At 50.5% G+C, this 18,191-nt stretch overlaps 1 protein-coding gene and 1 pseudogene across 4 annotated transcripts in view; one reads left to right on the top strand and one right to left on the bottom strand.

Moving 5' to 3' along the window:
• The first annotated feature begins 9,818 nt into the window (after nucleotides 1–9,818).
• LOC144990071 (uncharacterized) overlaps nucleotides 9,819–18,191 on the top strand; it is a 30,723-nt gene continuing 22,350 nt past the window's right edge. The window contains exons 1-3 of one of the 3 annotated variants that reach the window (XM_078942611.1): nucleotides 9,916–10,091; nucleotides 10,462–10,563; nucleotides 14,781–14,907. In XM_078942611.1, the coding sequence (XP_078798737.1) occupies nucleotides 14,905–14,907 (3 nt within the window). In that variant the 5' untranslated portion in view covers nucleotides 9,916–10,091; nucleotides 10,462–10,563; nucleotides 14,781–14,904. Of the gene's footprint in view, nucleotides 10,092–10,461; nucleotides 10,564–14,768; nucleotides 14,908–18,191 lie in introns of those variants that run through there. The other 2 variants (XM_078942608.1, XM_078942614.1) reach the window with 2 other exon arrangements.
• On the bottom strand, nucleotides 15,218–16,631 carry LOC144990073 (serine/threonine-protein kinase pim-3 pseudogene; annotated as a pseudogene). The gene has a single exon (XR_013654005.1). The product of XR_013654005.1 is annotated as a serine/threonine-protein kinase pim-3 pseudogene (transcript).

Below are 18,191 nucleotides of genomic sequence, written 5' to 3'. Positions count from 1 at the left end.
AATCCCGTACGAAAACAACAGTGTTACTATAGGAACTAATTTTGCGCGTTTTAGGATTTTCGGAAAAACCAGGAAGGCAGCGAACCTTCACAAATTATTTTTAATGCGTAGAGAAACCACAGAGAGATTCACAATAAAAATGAAAGGTGCACTAGACAGAAGAAATGAGGAAACCGGTGAATTTTGTTTTGACGACAGACAACATGACGCTAACGACTTGACTTGACAACAGCGGTGAAAATGGCTTGAATGAGAATGAATGGAATGAAATGTATGCGATTTTGGAAAGAATGGGATGAAAATGTTTGAAATCTGTGTATTTTAACTGTATTTTCCACATTTCCCTGTGTATTGTCTGCTCTACGGGCGCAGCCATCTTGTTCATCATGATTACATCGAACGGACCAATGACGGGACGTTTTACTTGTTTTCGAATGTGTAGACGACTGTGATTGGTTTTGTCTGTACCACGTGGTAAGCGTGACGGAGTCTTAGCCAAAATGGCGACGGTGGCTGTGATTTGCTTTGTTCGTACCACGTGGTTAGCGAGTCGGCGTTCCTAGCGACCAACATGGCGGACCGGCGCTGAGAATTTGGGACCTAGTTTGCGGTACAATCATCGCGGGGATTGTTTTATTGGGCTTAATCATGACCTCGGTTGTAAAACAGCGTTGAAAAACAAATGTCAGTGGGTTTTCGGTTCGCCGAAAAAGGTTTTTATGTTGCACAGCGCCTCCGACGGGAGCCTCTGCCGCAACGGCGAGATCAACGTGCATGGTTGCAGGGTCTAATACATTTGGGGTAAAATAATTTTGTAATTATTTCGGTTTTCTTGTGAATACATGTCTCTAATTAGTTTGTATGTCCTAATAACCGCGATTAAGTTCAGTTTTGTTCGAAGAAGTATTATTGACATTTTTAATTTGTTTAAGTTCGTTTTCCTGTTTGTTTTGATCTTGTGCACTGCTGTTTGAATGAGAAGCGAATGAGTGGTGGTTTTGTTTGTTTGAATCATAATCAATAGTATTTGAAAATTGTTATCAGAATCGGGAAAAGGACGAGGTAAAGGAAAGGGAAACATGGTTTTTGAGGATTTGGAAGGATGTGGCAATGTAGACAAGCAGGAGAAATGAAAAGCATTATAAGTAAAATGGAGGGTCTGTGGGCATGGAAAGGTATGGTATGAAAGTGCAGGGTATGGTAGAACAGGAGAAGAGGGAACATGAATGTTAAAACGCTAGTTATGAACGATTCATTTCAGTGAAATGGTTTAATTTTGTTTGTGTAAGGTACCTAATTTGTTGTGTTATGTCTTTTGCAAAAACGGTTAAAAGTTCTTGTCTTTGTATTGATTGTCTGTGTTTTGGAGTGTGAATTGTGTTTTTGGTTAAATAAGGAAAAGCTTAAATTGTGGGATTTTGTTGCTTTTAGCACTTCTCCAAATTCTTTTTGTAGGGCAACAACAGTCCTTAATGGTAAGTCAAAACAATTTGTCTTTGTTTCTTGATTAAGAGTGAATGCTTAGCGGTCGGAATGCATGTAAGACAATATATTTTCCAAAGACTTTGCTCCATGTCCGTCATATCGGACAAAGAAAATTTTAGGGATTTTTCCCTTTGCTGGTTTTCATTACTGATCAACTGACGGTGTTGGAGACGGTGAAGACTGAACATGACTAATCCATTCTGAATCTCTTTCCAAGCAGAAGAGCAGACCTCATAAATCTTTACGCAGAAAACCACCCTCTGCTTTGTGGGTGAGTGACAAAAGACGCAAAAGTTTACCATCCTCCGCAGCTCTCTACCTTCACAGGAGGGAGCCGAGTCAGCAGTGACTGACCCCCAGAGCACATTTGAAGAAACAGGACAGGAGAGAGGGGGAGGTTGAACAGCTGAAGAAAAACAATTCTTTACCCTGCTGAAATGATTCACACAGGATAAAAGGTGTTTTAAAAAAGAAAAGGAAACTAACATGAATTTTGACTTTTGATGCCCTCAGAGACGGCAGTAGTGACGTGTCATGCTCAGCCATTCGGAGACCGAAACAGGAGGACGGGTGGAAAAATCTTGGGAGAAGCAGGCCACCCAGGGGACCCCAGCAGCAGTTGGAAATGGCATCTATGGCGCTCTGAACCCTGACAGCACACAACGAGGTGCCCAACAGCAGAATGTACAGACCAAGAGGCAGAGGGTCTGGAGGAAAAATGAACAGTACCCATGACCACTCCAAGCCCTCCTCCACCGTGGCGAGGACCACAGGGCAAGTCGGACAACACCACTTGATGCAGGAGCCATTGTCTTTTCCAAGCTCAAAGGTAACCACTAATGAGTCTACTGGACACTCTACCTGCTCTGACAAATGAACAAATGACTCCTCAAAACCTGCAAAAGACCATCCGACTGACTTTTGACCAGATGGTGGAACAGTCATGCGTGCATTCACCAAACACGCCTGTGAATCTGTTGGGATGGGACAGTCTTGTCAAAACAGGAGACAGCAGACTGGATGCCATGCCGGACACCACAGCCAACCCCCACTGCAGACATGTAAAGGGCCCTGAAACGCCAGGTGGTTTCGTTAATTTCAGGTTTGAAGCCTGGACTCCTGTGTTTGAAGCCTCCGAATGGTCTGACCTGTACACTCCATTATGACAGAGAGCATGATTAACAGTAAGAAGTATTTCAGCAGGTAGAAGACCACACGTGGCATTTGAACTACACTGACATATATTAACCCTGAGGGCGAGCGGCTTATTGTGCATTCATACACTCACAAATGCAATGATACTAGCTGTCAGACACAGCTGTATCTCACATAGGATTAGACTAAGCAGGATATTAACAACACATTGGTTAAATTGTGTTTTTTCAGGTGTTCACTTTCCTCCCTCAATAAAAATGTACAGGTTAATTTTGCCGTTCAACAACTGAGCAGAGAGGAGACGGCTCATGAAGATGCAGAGGTGATGTTAAAACGCTCTCTGATGCTTCATGGTCCACAGGTTCAGTTGATGTTGGTTCATTCTTCATCGTCCCCCCGGTGGTGATTCAGGTCATTGCAGGAGCACAGGTTTTCAGATCTCAGTGCAGCTGATTGAAAGATGCAGATGAAGGAAACTCAGTCTGGGCTGTAGAACTATAGTGTCATTGAATATTCGTATTCTTCATGGTGTACTTCTTTGAAACCGGTTTTAAAAGTAGATGGATTGCATATGATTTAAGCTAATGTTAATTTGAGTTGATGACGTCACCATTATTATAAAACCTATACGTCCCTGATCCATATTGCATGCTGTCACCTTTAACCTCACAAGGTGTTTGTTGCTATTGCTTTAGCACACGTTTTCTTTTAATGGAATCATTACATAAAAATAGCAGACCATTGTTCGCATTATAGTACAGAGGGGTTCATAAAATCCTTCTTGCATTTTTTGATCACTGTTTAAAGTTTCTCTGACAGAACATTATGCTATAAGAGGTTTGTGTTTTGCTAATGTAGGTTGATGACATCTGCCTGCAATTAATGAAAGATCTTCTGTTGCAGCTGTATTATTTCTTCTTGTGACCTTGCCTTTTACAGGAGCGTGGACAGGACGCCTCTTCACCTTATCGATGCACCAAACAGTTTATTGTTTTCATGATTTTGCTTTACATTTAATTCGTTTTGTGTTTGTGTCCTGGGGTTTAACCCCAGGCCAAGAGAGGGAGGTAGACAAAAGAGGTCTTAATGATTAAAAGAAGGACATTATTTTATCATTATCGTTTAAATGTATTTATCTAGAAAGAATGTTTAAATAGTAACACAGATTGACCATTTAGAAAGAATGTTTAAATAGTAACACAGATTGACCATTTTTAAAATTTTAAAGCTTTGTGTGTCTGTTCATCTGATTTTCTCTCATCCACAGCAAGGATGAGTAAGTTCTACGACTGGGTCATTAGACAACAGCCCATAATAAACTTTTTTCTTTTTCTTGAATTTGTATTTTCCCCACTTGTGTTCTTCATAGAACAGCACGAGGGGAAGCAGACCTTTGAGAAGAGAAATGTGGTGGACCTTTTCCATCATATTTTCTCTTACTGCGCATGCGTAAATTGATTCTTGTCTCATTGTCTTTTGTGTTTTATTGTTTTTTATTTTTTAATTTCCTGACCCTAACACTAACAAAAACTTAGACCCACAGCAGAATCATCTTGGCAGAACAGTACCACAGCAGTGGACACCCCAAGTCCTTTTGCAGCCGTTCTGTTGTATCAGATGTGTCACATCTCTAATAACAGGCTTATTGAGAAGTCCATAGGAGGCCAGGTCCAAGCTTGCCAGAGCTTGTGGGACATGCAGAAGGAGGACGCGAGTGTTCGAGGCCCGGAATGACCTTTTTTGGACTTTGTTGCATTTTATAAAATTGCTTACTGTTATGTTTGACAATTTTCTTTTCCTTTTCATCGTCTGTGTAATTTTGTTCTGCTTTAACATTTCTCAATTCCCCCCCCCTTAATTCCAGGTGTTCCTTTTCATTACAGGAAGTGCTATTTTATTGTCTTTGTATCTTTTACTTTTTAGAATAATTTGAATTTTTATTTGTGCATTTTCTTTATTTACTATTTTATGTCTTGTTCTTTGTAAACGCCAATGTGCCAAAGATCCAATGAAGCATGAGTGTCCTTAGGGACGGTCGCCGATGGGGCTCGGGGCCTTAGCATGCATTTTTCCTGTCCAACTGAATGTTTCTTGAAGATCATTAATGCAAGCTCCACAGGTTTTTCGCTGCTAAACTCATAAACGGATCATCAACACCTTTGAAATGCACATTGGTTCTGTTTATATATTGTGAGGGCTCGAGACCACAGCTGTTTTGATTGCATGATGTGATGTGTTTTTATTTTTTGTGTGACCTCACTTCGTGAGGTCAAGAGAGGGAAGCTGAAGGAATTTATATTTTTTGGTAAATTCATTAGGGTTTTCAGTCTTAAATTTTATTACATTGAAGATAAGTCATTTGCTGAAGTGTGTGCTTTAACATCATTTGAACCTTGAAGAAGCTTCTTTAAGTTGCATATGTGAGGGGCTTCAGGAATGCAGCTCCAACCTCCAACCCCCTTCAGGAGAAAACGGTCTTTGATCTTCTGGGGCCATTTGGTTGTAGATCTGACATGGACCAGAATTAAATTGTCTCCAGGATTCAATTTAAATCCTGGGAAACCCTGGAGGTGTCAACTCACATGAGAAGGACAAAGAGTTGAGACTGATTGCCTGCGGAGAAGGATCCGGGCGACTCTGCTGGACCCCCATGGGGACACAGTTGGTGGTCGGACAGATGTTCGTCTTTGAAATAACCCCCCTGGACGTTTGAAGCAGGAAGCTAGGGCCAAATGCTGTAACTCCTAACATGGGCTGAAGGAAGTAGGCGGGCTCCTCTGTCAGCCAATCTCCAGCGACCAGAGGCGGAGATTCGGCGGCCATCTTGCTCCCGGGGGAGGATGTTCTGACCACATGCTTAAAAGTCTGAACTCAAGGAATTTTCCTGTGTCTCCAGACAAGCTGCATGTGAATTCGGAATGTAACCTCTTGCGTATTGCAGGCCTTGATTTTGGACACCCAGATCGATCTGTTTTTACTCTGTTTTTAGAAATATTGTTAGGGAATAAATTTGTTAAACTTAATCCGGCCGAATCCCGTGGTTTTCTTCTTCTCGACTTTATTGAACATGCAACAAGGAAGGTAATCTCAAAGCGACAGATTATATTTTCCAACAGAACCCAGATGACAGCAGATGGAAATCTGTGTTTAGCCATCTTCAGAGCCCGCTGGAGCTGTTTAACTGCAGTTTCTTTAATGTTCTGACCTTTGGCGTTAATGCCGGCTGCAATGACCACATTCTGAACCACCAAATCCCACGGAACGTGGGCTATCTCAAATAAAGCCTGCATGTGGCGAAAATTAGCACCTGGACACCTCTCAATCTGTAGATCTGGGATGGAATATTCAGGGATTCTGGATAAATTTGAGTCACCAACAATAAGACACCTTTTCTCCACTTCCAGAAACCAGTCAATCAATTCTCTGTTTGTTTCAGGGTGACGCTTTACCTTGAAAACCTGCCGCTCTGGGGCAGGTAAGTCAACACGGGCTACTGGTGGCTCAGCACCGTCACCTGCTAGCTCCAGCCCTGTAATACAGCGTTTCTCCGCTGAAGCTGGAGATGCGCTGTCCTCCTGGCATTCTGTCACACCCGGGCTGTCCGAAATATTGTGATGATGTGGGGGGATTGCATGTTGTAGGGTGTTTTTCTTTTGCATGTTTGTGGTGCTACCTGTTTGTTGCATGCTTTCTATGGACACACCCCCCTTGTAACATAGCGCGCCGATCCACCGCACCTGCTCCTCATCAGGAGGGACTTATAAAAGTCCTGAGGAGGAAAGCCAAAGGCAGTCGCACACCGACAGCAGGCGCATGCACGCGGGGCGCGAGTGGGACGCCGGGACCGCCAGACGTCGGGAAGACTCGCTGTGATCGGGACACACACTCTGAGAGCGCTGGGCGCTGGGACCATCAGTCTGCAGAGCGATCGACACGCAAGGGCAGGGCAGGGACCCTGCCTGTGTGTAAGTAGCCGAACGGGCTTCAGCAGACTGGTGGAAATAGGTGGGAGGGCTAGTGGCAGCCTGCATCAGGAATTGCTTTTCGTGCTGCCGCTTGCCTGTTTCCACAGATTCCAGCGTGTCCAGGAGAGCCAGCTGGAGGTGACGCGGAGGAGTGCCGGTCACAAACCCCAGAGGCGGAACGGAGCCCGCCCCCCAGGTCTTTGTGTGTATGACTGGAGGGATCCTCGGAACAGCGTCGGGGGAAGAGAGACGTCTCCTGGTTTGGGATCAGTGATTCCCCCCTTTGAGCTGCATTTTTAAACCAGTTTTAACTGTTCTTTGGACTTTTAGGTCTCTTTTATCCTTTTTCAACTGTTCCTGGGATTTTTATCGTGTTTTACTGTTTTAATCCGTGCCTAGAATTTTTAGACGCATTTTATGCTTGTTTTAAGTGTCTTTTAACTGGAACTTTTTGGCCATTCATATGTTTTTTCCATCGGAATAAATTGTCATTGTGGCCAAGAATTTGGGTCCTCTTTGGTGGTGTGCGTGCGCTCTCCCCAGATCATTCCTCTAGCCCTTCAATACCCTCATTCAATTTTTTGTTGTTTACCCCATCTTTCAACCCTCCAGGCCTTACAATATGATCCAGCCCCGAACTACCTGAAGCTGGGGGGTCAGCGTCCGTGTCCGCCTCATCCCCATCTTCCTCGCTGTCGTATTCATTATCGAACTCCTCCTCCTCCTCCTCCTCGTGAAGAACCTCCCCGCCGCGGTTCTCCTCTCTATCGGAGCTTTCCTCCTCCTGGGAGCTGTCCAGTGCTGAAATTCGGGAAGGTGGCGCCCGTGCTGCCGGTCTGGGAGCAGAGGGTGAAGTTATCCCCACAATCTGAGGGAGAAATTCCTCACGCGCCACGAAGGGGTGGCGGCGGGTCGCCGTTCGCGGTCCACGCTGCTTCTCGGCAGCGGCTGCTGGAACTGCATCTGGAGGCCAAGCTGGTCTCATGTCCGTCATAGTTCCAACTGATCGGTTTGTGGCCTCGTAACATTCAGCTTGAATGCTCATGGAGACCCGCTCAGGTTGACGGGTCCTCTTTTTTCTTCCTCCTGATGTGCGCGGCCCCCGGCGGCTATCAGACCCTGCCGGGGGGTGGTGTCGTAGCCGCTGGACTTCGCCGCTCCGAGTCTGATCTGCAGGTGATGATCAGGGCCTCTGCCTGATCGAGAACATCCTGCGTGATCCGAGGTAGATTTCTGCAAGCCCATCGTGTCGCCACGATGAAGGCTTCCCTCCAATCTCGGGTTAAATCACCGGGGAGATCCTGTAAAAGTTTCTCCAGCCTCTTTTGGTAGTGATCCTGGAGGATCTGCAGTGTGTTCTGTCCCCAGTTTTTTGCGTTGCCCTCAATGAGGTCTAACACATCATCCGTGGGATCAGCGGGTTTAATCAGTGAGGTTAATGAGTCCACTATGCGAGCGATCATCAGAGGTTCTGGTCTGTCCGGCGTGATGGTCACGTTTTGTAAGTGATGCACCATCTTAATTACAGCATGTAATTTGCGGATAAGCTGTCCAAGTCTTTCATCTGCAGGTCGCCGGAGGTCCTGCCTAACATCTGCTGGGGGTCCAAATCTTGTCGCTCGTCTGGTAGGTGAGCCCCGGACCGCTGCTGCATAAGAGCGGGGCTGTGGAAAATAAGGCCGGGACCCGTCGTACATAGGAGGCGCAGGCCAGTTAGGATTTGAAGGTGAAGCCCTACTCCAGCCAAAATTTGGGAACCTTGGCGCCCTCTTCCAGCCGGAGACGGGAAATGCACGGTCCATCCTATGGTCCGGTCGGCCCCGGTAATTAACCCTTGTGCTGTCTTAGGGGGAAAGAAAAGCATGGATTAAAAAAAAAGTAAGGAGGGGGGGTCATTTTAAAAACGCATACCCCCCTTTGGTATTGACCCCAGACAGGTACACCCCCCTACACCCTCCCGCAATCGAAGAGGGTCGAGTTCCTGAAAAAATTTTTTGTACGTTTCAGGCACCCTCTATATCCCCGACTGGTAGAGGGCGCCAAACCCCCCTTTTCTTTTTTGTCCCCGTCCAGCAGAGGCCGCCATTTCTCCATTTTAGTTATACCCCCCGACCACCAGGGGTCTTGTTTTCCACCGTTCATTTCTATACCCTGCCTCTAGGGGTCACTAATACCCCATTCTCTTTTATTGCCCTCAGCCACCAGGGGCGCCACTTTTTTAGCAACCACCTTCCTCCCGCTGGTTCGTGGGGTTCGATTGACCCCAAGTTTTTTTTTTTTTTTTTGTGTGGCCACTGAGGGGATTGGCGCTGGCTCATGGGGTGCGATTGACCCCAAGTTTTTTTTTTTTTCTTTAGCATTCACTCTTCTCTCATGGCCCACCACCTGGGGTCTCGCTTTACCGGTTCCCTTTCACCCGCTGGCTCATGGGGTGCGATTGACCCCAAGTATTTTTTTTTTTCTTTAGCATTCACTCTTCTCTCATGGCCCACCACCGGGGGTCTCGTTTTTCCGGTTCCCTTCCACCCGCTGGCTCATGGGGTGCGATTGACCCCAAGTATTTTTTTTTTCTTTAGCATTCACTCTTCTCTCATGGCCCACCACCGGGGGTCTCGTTTTTCCGGTTCCCTTCCACCCGCTGGCTCATGGGGTGCGATTGACCCCAAGTATTTATTTTTTTCTTTAGCATTCACTCTTCTCTCATGGCCCACCACCGGGGGTCTCGTTTTTCCGGTTCCCTTCCACCCGCTGGCTCATGGGGTGCGATTGACCCCAAGTATTTTTTTTTTTCTTTAGCATTCACTCTTCTCTCATGGCCCACCACCGGGGCTCTCGCTTTTCCGGTTCCCTCCCACCCGCTGGCTCATGGGGTGCGATTGACCCCAAGTATTTTTTTTTTTTCTTTAGCATTCACTCTTCTCTCATGGCCCACCACCGGGGGTCTCCCTTTTCCGGTTCCCTTCCACCCGCTGGCTCATGGGGTGCGATTGACCCCAAGTATTTTTTTTTTTCTTTAGCATTCACTCTTCTCTCATGGCCCACCACCGGGGCTCTCGCTTTTCCGGTTCCCTCCCACCCGCTGGCTCATGGGGTGCGATTGACCCCAAGTATTTTTTTTTTCTTTAGCATTCACTTTTCTACATCACCCTTGAGGCTTTTCGAAGTGTACTGTTTGTGTTTACGTTTCTTTTTTTTATGTGATCAAGAAAGGTCAAGAGAAACAAATGAACAAACCTAAATGGTTTTCTGCTGCTTTTTTTTTAAAAAAAAATAACCGGAAGCAATTTCGGCTTCCATAGTTTTCTTCTTCCGTTACTAGCTAGTTAGTTCAAACCAATTTGGTCTCCAGAGAAGATGCTCTGGTTGTTTTTGCTGTCCTGCAGTCTGGTTCTGTCCAATTCCGGACAGACAGTCAACGGTGAGTGGCTCGACCCGTTTGACATGCTAAACTACGAGGCGAGGACCAAAACAATGAAGAACTCTGAGGTTGGTCAACGTGGGATGTTCGTCAAATCCAACTTCTTTGAAACAACTTATTTTTTTTTTTTTTTTTTTTTTTTTTTTTTTTTTTTTTTCAAACATGATTGAAATTAATAAAGTTTGGCCTCAATTACAAAAGGGGTTTATTCAGACATACCTTTGGTTTGTCTGAAGATGAATAACCCCTCTTGTTAGAATAAAATATGTCCAACACAAGAGGCCCTCAGCTCTCATCTGTTTGCCTAGCTGTTGGACAGGACAAGTTAAAAAAAAAAAAAAAAAATAAAAAAATAAAAAAAAAAAAAAAAAAAAAAAAATAAAAAAAAAAAAAACAACTTATTTTTTTGATATTCAGTTAATCTTACTTGCCCCACAGTCACAAGCCAGCAACACTGGTGCTGCTGATCCGCAGCAAAGGGAGAAGGTAAACCAGCCTGTGGCCCACTGTAACCCACATGTCATGGATCTACAGAAACAGGTTCGTGTTTGAGCTTTCAAAGAGAAACTGATGGTTCCAACTCTGTACGGGGTCTCACGGACCCCGCGAGACAGCGCGAGGTGCCACTGTTTGGTTCCAAATCGGTACGGGGTCGCTGGGACCGTGCGAGACAGCGCGCGGAGCCTGTGTTTCGTTCCAACTCTCTACGGGGTCTCACGGACCCCGGGAGACAGCGCTCGGAGCCTGTGTTTCGTTCCAATTCTGTTCGGGGTCTCACGGACCGTGCGAGACATCGCGAGGTGCCACTGTTTGGTTCCAACTCTGTACGGGGTCGCTGGGACCCCGCGAGACAGCGCGCGGAGCCTGTGTTTCGTTCCAATTCTGTACGGGGTCTCACGGACCCCCGAGACAGCGCGCGGAGCCTGTGTTTCGTTCCAATTCTGTACGGGGTCTCACGGACCCCGCGAGACAGCGCGCGGAGCCACGGTTTGGTTCCAACTCTGTTCGGGGTCTCACGGACCGTACGAGACAGCGCGCGGAGCCTGTGTTTCGTTCCAATTCTGTACGGGGTCTCACGGACCCCCGAGACAGCGCGCGGAGCCTGTGTTTCGTTCCAATTCTGTACGGGGTCTCACGGACCCCCGAGACAGCGCGCGGAGCCTGTGTTTCGTTCCAATTCTGTACGGGGTCTCACGGACCCCGCGAGACAGCGCGCGGAGCCACGGTTTGGTTCCAACTCTGTTCGGGGTCTCACGGACCGTACGAGACAGCGCGCGGAGCCTGTGTTTCGTTCCAACTCTGTACGGGGTCTCACGGACCCTGCGAGACAGCGCGAGGTGCCACGGTTTGGGTCCAAATCGAGATGGGGTCGCTGGGACCGTGCGAGACAGCGCGCGGAGCCTGTGTTTCGTTCCAATTCTGTACGGGGTCTCACGGACCCCAGGAGACAGCGCTCGGAGCCTGTGTTTCGTTCCAATTCTGTACGGGGTCTCACGGACTCCGCGAGACAGCGCGCGGAGCCTGTGTTTCGTTCCAATTCTGTACGGGGTCTCACGGACCCCGCGAGACAGCGCGAGGTGCCACTGTTTGGTTACAATTCTGTACGGGGTCTCACGGACCCCGCTAAACAGCGCGCGGAGCCTGTGTTTCGTTCCAATTCTGTTCGGGGTCTCACGGACCGTGCGAGACAGCGCTCGGAGCCACAGTGCGCGGAGCCTGTGTTTCGTTCCAATTCTGTACGGGGTCTCACGGACCCCGCGAGACAGCGCGCGGAGCCTGTGTTTCGTTCCAATTCTGTACGGGGTCTCACGGACCCCGCGAGACAGCGCTCGGAGCCTGTGTTTCCTTCCAACTCTGTACGGGGTCTCACGGACCCCGGGAGACAGCGCTCGGAGCCTGTGTTTCGTTCCAACTCTGTACGGGGTCTCACGGACCCCGCGAGACAGCGCGCGGAGCCTGTGTTTCGTTCCAACTCTGTACGGGGTCTCACGGACCCCGGGAGACAGCGCTCGGAGCCTGTGTTTCGTTCCAACTCTGTACGGGGTCTCACGGACCCCGCAAGACAGCGCGCGGAGCCTGTGTTTCGTTTCAACTCTGTACGGGGTCTCACGGACCCCGCGAGACAGCGCGCGGAGCCTGTGTTTCGTTCCATATCTGTACGGGGTCTCACAGACCCCGCGAGACAGCGCGAGGTGCCACTGTTTGGTTCCAATTCTGTACGGGGTTTCACGGACCACGCGAGACAGCGCGAGGTGCAACTGTTTGGTTCCAAATCGAAACGGGGTCGCTGGGACCGTGCGAGACAGCGCGAGGTGCCTGTGTTTCGCTCCAATTCTGTACGGGGTCTCACGGACCCCGCGAGACAGCGCGCGGAGCCACGGTTTGGTTCCAACTCTGTTCGGGGTCTCACGGACCGTACGAGACAGCGCGCGGAGCCTGTGTTTCGTTCCAACTCTGTACGGGGTCTCACGGACCCTGCGAGACAGCGCGAGGTGCCACGGTTTGGGTCCAAATCGAGATGGGGTCGCTGGGACCGTGCGAGACAGCGCGCGGAGCCTGTGTTTCGTTCCAATTCTGTACGGGGTCTCACGGACCCCAGGAGACAGCGCTCGGAGCCTGTGTTTCGTTCCAATTCTGTACGGGGTCTCACGGACTCCGCGAGACAGCGCGCGGAGCCTGTGTTTCGTTCCAATTCTGTACGGGGTCTCACGGACCCCGCGAGACAGCGCGAGGTGCCACTGTTTGGTTACAATTCTGTACGGGGTCTCACGGACCCCGCTAAACAGCGCGCGGAGCCTGTGTTTCGTTCCAATTCTGTTCGGGGTCTCACGGACCGTGCGAGACAGCGCTCGGAGCCACAGTGCGCGGAGCCTGTGTTTCGTTCCAATTCTGTACGGGGTCTCACGGACCCCGCGAGACAGCGCGCGGAGCCTGTGTTTCGTTCCAATTCTGTACGGGGTCTCACGGACCCCGCGAGACAGCGCTCGGAGCCTGTGTTTCCTTTCAACTCTGTACGGGGTCTCACGGACCCCGGGAGACAGCGCTCGGAGCCTGTGTTTCGTTCCAACTCTGTACGGGGTCTCACGGACCCCGCGAGACAGCGCGCGGAGCCTGTGTTTCGTTCCAACTCTGTACGGGGTCTCACGGACCCCGGGAGACAGCGCTCGGAGCCTGTGTTTCGTTCCAACTCTGTACGGGGTCTCACGGACCCCGCAAGACAGCGCGCGGAGCCTGTGTTTCGTTCCAACTCTGTACGGGGTCTCACGGACCCCGCGAGACAGCGCGCGGAGCCTGTGTTTCGTTCCATATCTGTACGGGGTCTCACAGACCCCGCGAGACAGCGCGAGGTGCCACTGTTTGGTTCCAATTCTGTACGGGGTTTCACGGACCACGCGAGACAGCGCGAGGTGCAACTGTTTGGTTCCAAATCGAAACGGGGTCGCTGGGACCGTGCGAGACAGCGCGAGGTGCCTGTGTTTCGCTCCAATTCTGTACGGGGTCTCACGGACCCCGCGAGACAGCGCGCGGAGCCTGTGTTTCGTTCCACTTCTGTTCGGGGTCTAACGGACCGTGCAAACAGCGCGCGGAGCCTGTGTTTCGTTCCAATTCTGTACGGGGTCTCACGGACCCCGGGAGACAGCGCTCGGAGCCTGTGTTTCGTTCCAACTCTGTACGGGGTCTCACGGACCCCGCGAGACAGCGCGCGGAGCCTGTGTTTCGTTCCAACTCTGTACGGGGTCTCACGGACCCCGCGAGACAGCGCTCGGAGCCACAGTTTGGTTCCAATTCTGTTCGGGGTCTCACGGACCGTGCAAGACAGCGCGCGGAGCCTGTGTTTCCTTCCAATTCTGTACGGGGTCTCACGAACCCCGGGAGACAGCGCTCGGAGCCTGTGTTTCGTTCCAACTCTGTACGGGGTCTCACGGACCCCGCGAGACAGCGTGCGGAGCCTGTGTTTCGTTCCAACTCTCTACGGGGTCTCACGGACCCCGCGAGACAGCGCGAGGTGCCACTGTTTGGTTCCAATTCTGTACGGGGTCTCACGGACCACGCGAGACAGCGCGAGGTGCCACTGTTTGGTTCCAAATCGAGACGGGGTCGCTGGGACCATGCGAGACAGCGCGAGGTGCCTGTGTTTCGCTCCAATTCTGTACGGGGTCTCACGGACCCCGCGAGACAGCACGCGGAGCCTGTGTTTCGTTCCACTTCTGTTCGGGGTTTAACGGACCGTGCAAACAGCGCGCGGAGCCTGTGTTTCGTTCCAATTCTGTACGGGGTTTCACGGACCCCGCGAGACAGCGCGCGGAGCCTGTGTTTCGTTCCAATTCTGTTCGGGGTCTAACGGACCCCGCGAGACAGCGCGCGGACCCACTGTTTGGTTCCAGTCGGCGTTGGGTCTCACGGACCCCGCGAGACAGTGCGCGGAGCTACTGTTTAGTTTTAGTTAGTGTTGGGGTCGAACGGACCTACAAGAGAGCGTGTGGAACTTTTTTTTTTTTTTTTAGTATACATTTTTAGCAGATTTTCACTGAGACTCTTTTTGTGAGAGATTAGGGTCCAAAGCTTCCTCTGATGGTCTGAGTCTCAGAACTCAGGTCAGTGTCCCTAAACTTGGGCCGGAGCCTCTTTGTAAGCCCCCTTGTATCTAACGCTACAACTAATTGTGTTTCTTTTGGTATTTGGTAAGTAAATACCATCGACTTCTGCTGACTTTTCCAACACACTCTTGTTTTGTTTTTGTTTTTCTTTTTGAGTAGAGCTGCATGAAGGTTCTTTGGACCGTTTCATTTCCACCCCACTCTGTTGGTGCTACGGCGAGCGGGAGGTCTGGGTCATCAAAGTAACGTCACAGCAGACAGCTCTGGCTGCCATTCCTTGTATATGGTAATCACTTCATTTAACCTGTGTATATGCTGACCAAAATCATGTAACCTTTGTGTGTGGTAATCACTTTATCTAATGTGTATATACTGACCATTATACGATTAAAAATGTACACACCAATGTATTTTTTTTTTAATTTTTCAATCTTTAAAAACCGAGATTGTGTGATGTATCCAATAATTAGAAAAATATCTCTTCAAATAGTCATGTTGGGACAAAACCCATGAGCAAAAAAGAAAGCGAATATGCAACGTTGAGGTTCCAGTTTGACTTTTATTCGAACAAGGCAAAAAAAAACTGTACAGTAGGCATCAGGGAACAAGCTCTATTGAGTTATCATGGAACTGGCATCTATACAACATGAGCAGTTAGCCATTTTGTTCAACATCCTACATCCTACTCCGTTTTTGGGAGCTCTCCCTGACCCGGACGATGCGCTCCGCTCTGCGAGACCTCTGAGTGGCAACGAGCCTCGGTAAGTCCTGTCTCTGCGGCGATACTCCCCTGACGACTGGGAAGTCGGTCGAAGGACGGCAATCTCCTCCAGATTGATTCGAAGCCCTCGGAGCAGAGCGTCGCCATCGCCGGACGAAGCTGCTTTTCGTTTCCCACGGACGAGACGGACCCTCGACGGGTCGGCGTGTCGACATCGTGGGCTCGGGCCGCCAGAGCAGAGCCGGGCTCCGATTGCTGGAGATCCCCTCGCGTGGGCTTCGGGGCTCCAGCCGTGGCGTCGCCTTCGTGCGCCTCCGAGCCTCGCTTCAGCATCCAAGGGTGGGCCAGTATGTCTTTCAGCATCGGTCTCTCTTCGGGCGTCCTGCTCAAACACCATTTTATCAGGGCCACGCAGTCCTCAGAGAGGTCTTTTTCGAATCTAAGCTCGCCCAGTAGGAGCTCCCTGTCGTTTCCAAATGGTATGTCCCCGTGCACCATGTCGTACAAAAGAATCCCCAACGACCAAACCTCAGATGGAAGAGCTTTGTAGCATCCTTGTGTGAGCCGTTCGGGGGGCCCATATGCCGCAGTCCCGTGGAACATGTCGTACACTTTGTCGGGTTCAAGAAATTCGGCGGAGCCAAAGTCGATGAGTTTCAGCTCGAGCGTCGTCAGGTCCACCAGCAGGTTTTCGTCTTTTACATCCATGTGCACAACACCGCGGCTGTGACAGTGGAGCAAGGCCTGGATGACCTGACCTAAAAATTCTCTGGCCGTGTCCTCGCGCAGACGCTTACTGATCGTGATGTATTCGTACAGATCTTGCGTGTTCTCTGGCTTCTCCGTGACTATCACCCAATTATACGGGGTCTTGTAAAAGTCCAGCATGCGGATGATCCCAGGAAACGGAGGGTCTTTGGAGACCATTTCCAAGGCGACAGCTTCGAATGGCTTACTGGTCCCATCAACCTCGCAGCATCTCGTACGCGAGAGCGGGATAATCTTCAGGGCCACGGAAATCCCGTCGCTTCGCCTCTTTCCCAGAAACACTTTGCCGAAGCCCCCCTTGCCCAGGCAAAAGCTGGTCTTCCAGTACTTTTCCATGGCAGAAGGATTGATTTTTCTTTTTCTCTCTCTCGAACTGTCGCGCTCTTCACGGAGCAACTTCCCTCCAGTCTTTGTTAAACTCGCGTAAGGTTACTATGACCTCTCTTGGTTTGCACGGAACAAGTTTTAAAGGGCCTGTGATCCAAATCTTCTGGTCTAGTTTCCGTTTCCGGTCCGCCGCACTCCCGTCAGACTTCAGCGAGGCAGAGTCAGACAGAGAGGGAGAAGGAGGACACTGGAAGAAAAAGAGGAAACGTTAGAAGGTGGGGCCTTCATTCTGAAGGAGGAGGAGGCTGATTGTAAGCCCCCCCACACCCGCTGCAGGGAAAGAGGGAGGGGCAAAGAGGACAGTGAGGTCCAACCACAGAGATTAAGACTCAGTGCAGCGTGGCAGATTTCTACCAAGGGCCCGTGCAAAGCCAGTTGTCACGCTGCAAAGAGCAACACAGAGGAGGGCAATCTTTCCTTTGCATACTCCCCTCTTTTTCCACTTTGCAGAATCTCACAAGGCTTCGTGTTGCTGAACCTGGATCGCACAGCTTAGAGCTCAGGACCACGTAAGTGAGTTCATACTTTAAATCCTAATTGATCAACGGTTGGCTTTTCTCTTTTTTTTTTCTTTTACAAAACAGTCGCCCTTTTCGAGCACAGCTTATCGTACCTCGAAGAGTCTAAAGCTGCCTTTGTCCGGGGTGAATGAGGGTCACTGCTCCAGAGGCGTCTCTGTGTAACATTTCCAGCATGTGTCTCCAGTTGTAGTAGAACGCGGGCTTGTAGCTTCCCACGGAACCTTGAAAGTTGACAAGGAACCCTTGGTAGTCTCTCACCGATACCTCAGGCAGGCCCACGTCTGGTGCGAACTTCACGTTGAAGTAGTACACGGGGTCCGTGCGGGGGGTTTCGAGCCGGAGGCCCTGCGAACCGCACATCTGCGCGACCGCGGCGGACTGATTAAACAGCAGGCACAGGACGCAGCAGGAAGGCTGCGGCACGATGTTCGACTCGCCGTCGCCCGAGCGCTGCACCTTATCTCGTTCCAGAACATATTGCTTGTAAGCCTCTGGGGACATCAGAGTCGTCAAGGGGCCCGTCCGCACGTTGACCAGCATTCCTTTGCAGGAGTTGCGATTAGCGCACCTAGGGAGCCCTCTGTCATTCAGCATCTCCGTGAGCAGGGCCCTGTCGTACGTGTTACGGGCCAGGGCTCGTCCCGGCACCGCGAGCTCCGCGAAAGATGCCATGAGCGGTTTCGGGTTCCTGGCCAGCAGCTCCAACACGGCCAGCACGGGGGTGCAGCGTGGGCACATGGGATTGGGGTCGCCGTTTGCCTCGCACGAGCATCTGCCCGGCCGAGGCTCGCACTCCGGGAAGAGGACGGCGAGGTCGGCAGACGACAGGTGTCTTCTCTCTGCCGCACGCTCCAAGACGCGAGCCTTGATCAGCTCCCTGCCGTCTGAGACTTTGCCCTCGTCCAAACATGGGGCGTCCGAGGGAGGCTCCGCAGCCCGTCGACCCGGATCCGCCGCTTCGCACCAGAGGGAGCGACGCGCGGATGGCTTCCCGCGAGGCACGGGTTTTGAGCACAGCGAGCAGGAGACGCCCTTCTCTCGGACCCCGTCCGAACAGCCCGGGCACATCCAGAGGCAACATGGTTTCTCGACGAGTCCTGCAAAACAGGCGCACGCGGAACAGATGAACCCGCGGAGGGACGGGCAGCTGCTGAAGTGAGGCTCCGTCAGGTA

This window comes from Oryzias latipes, chromosome 2 (genome assembly GCF_053564925.1).
Source record: "Oryzias latipes strain Hd-rR chromosome 2, Olatipes_Hd-rR_3.1".
Lineage (NCBI taxonomy): Eukaryota > Metazoa > Chordata > Actinopteri > Beloniformes > Adrianichthyidae > Oryzias > Oryzias latipes.
The sequence above is the reverse complement of the archived record's forward strand: the minus strand, read 5'-3'. Positions and strand labels throughout refer to the sequence as shown.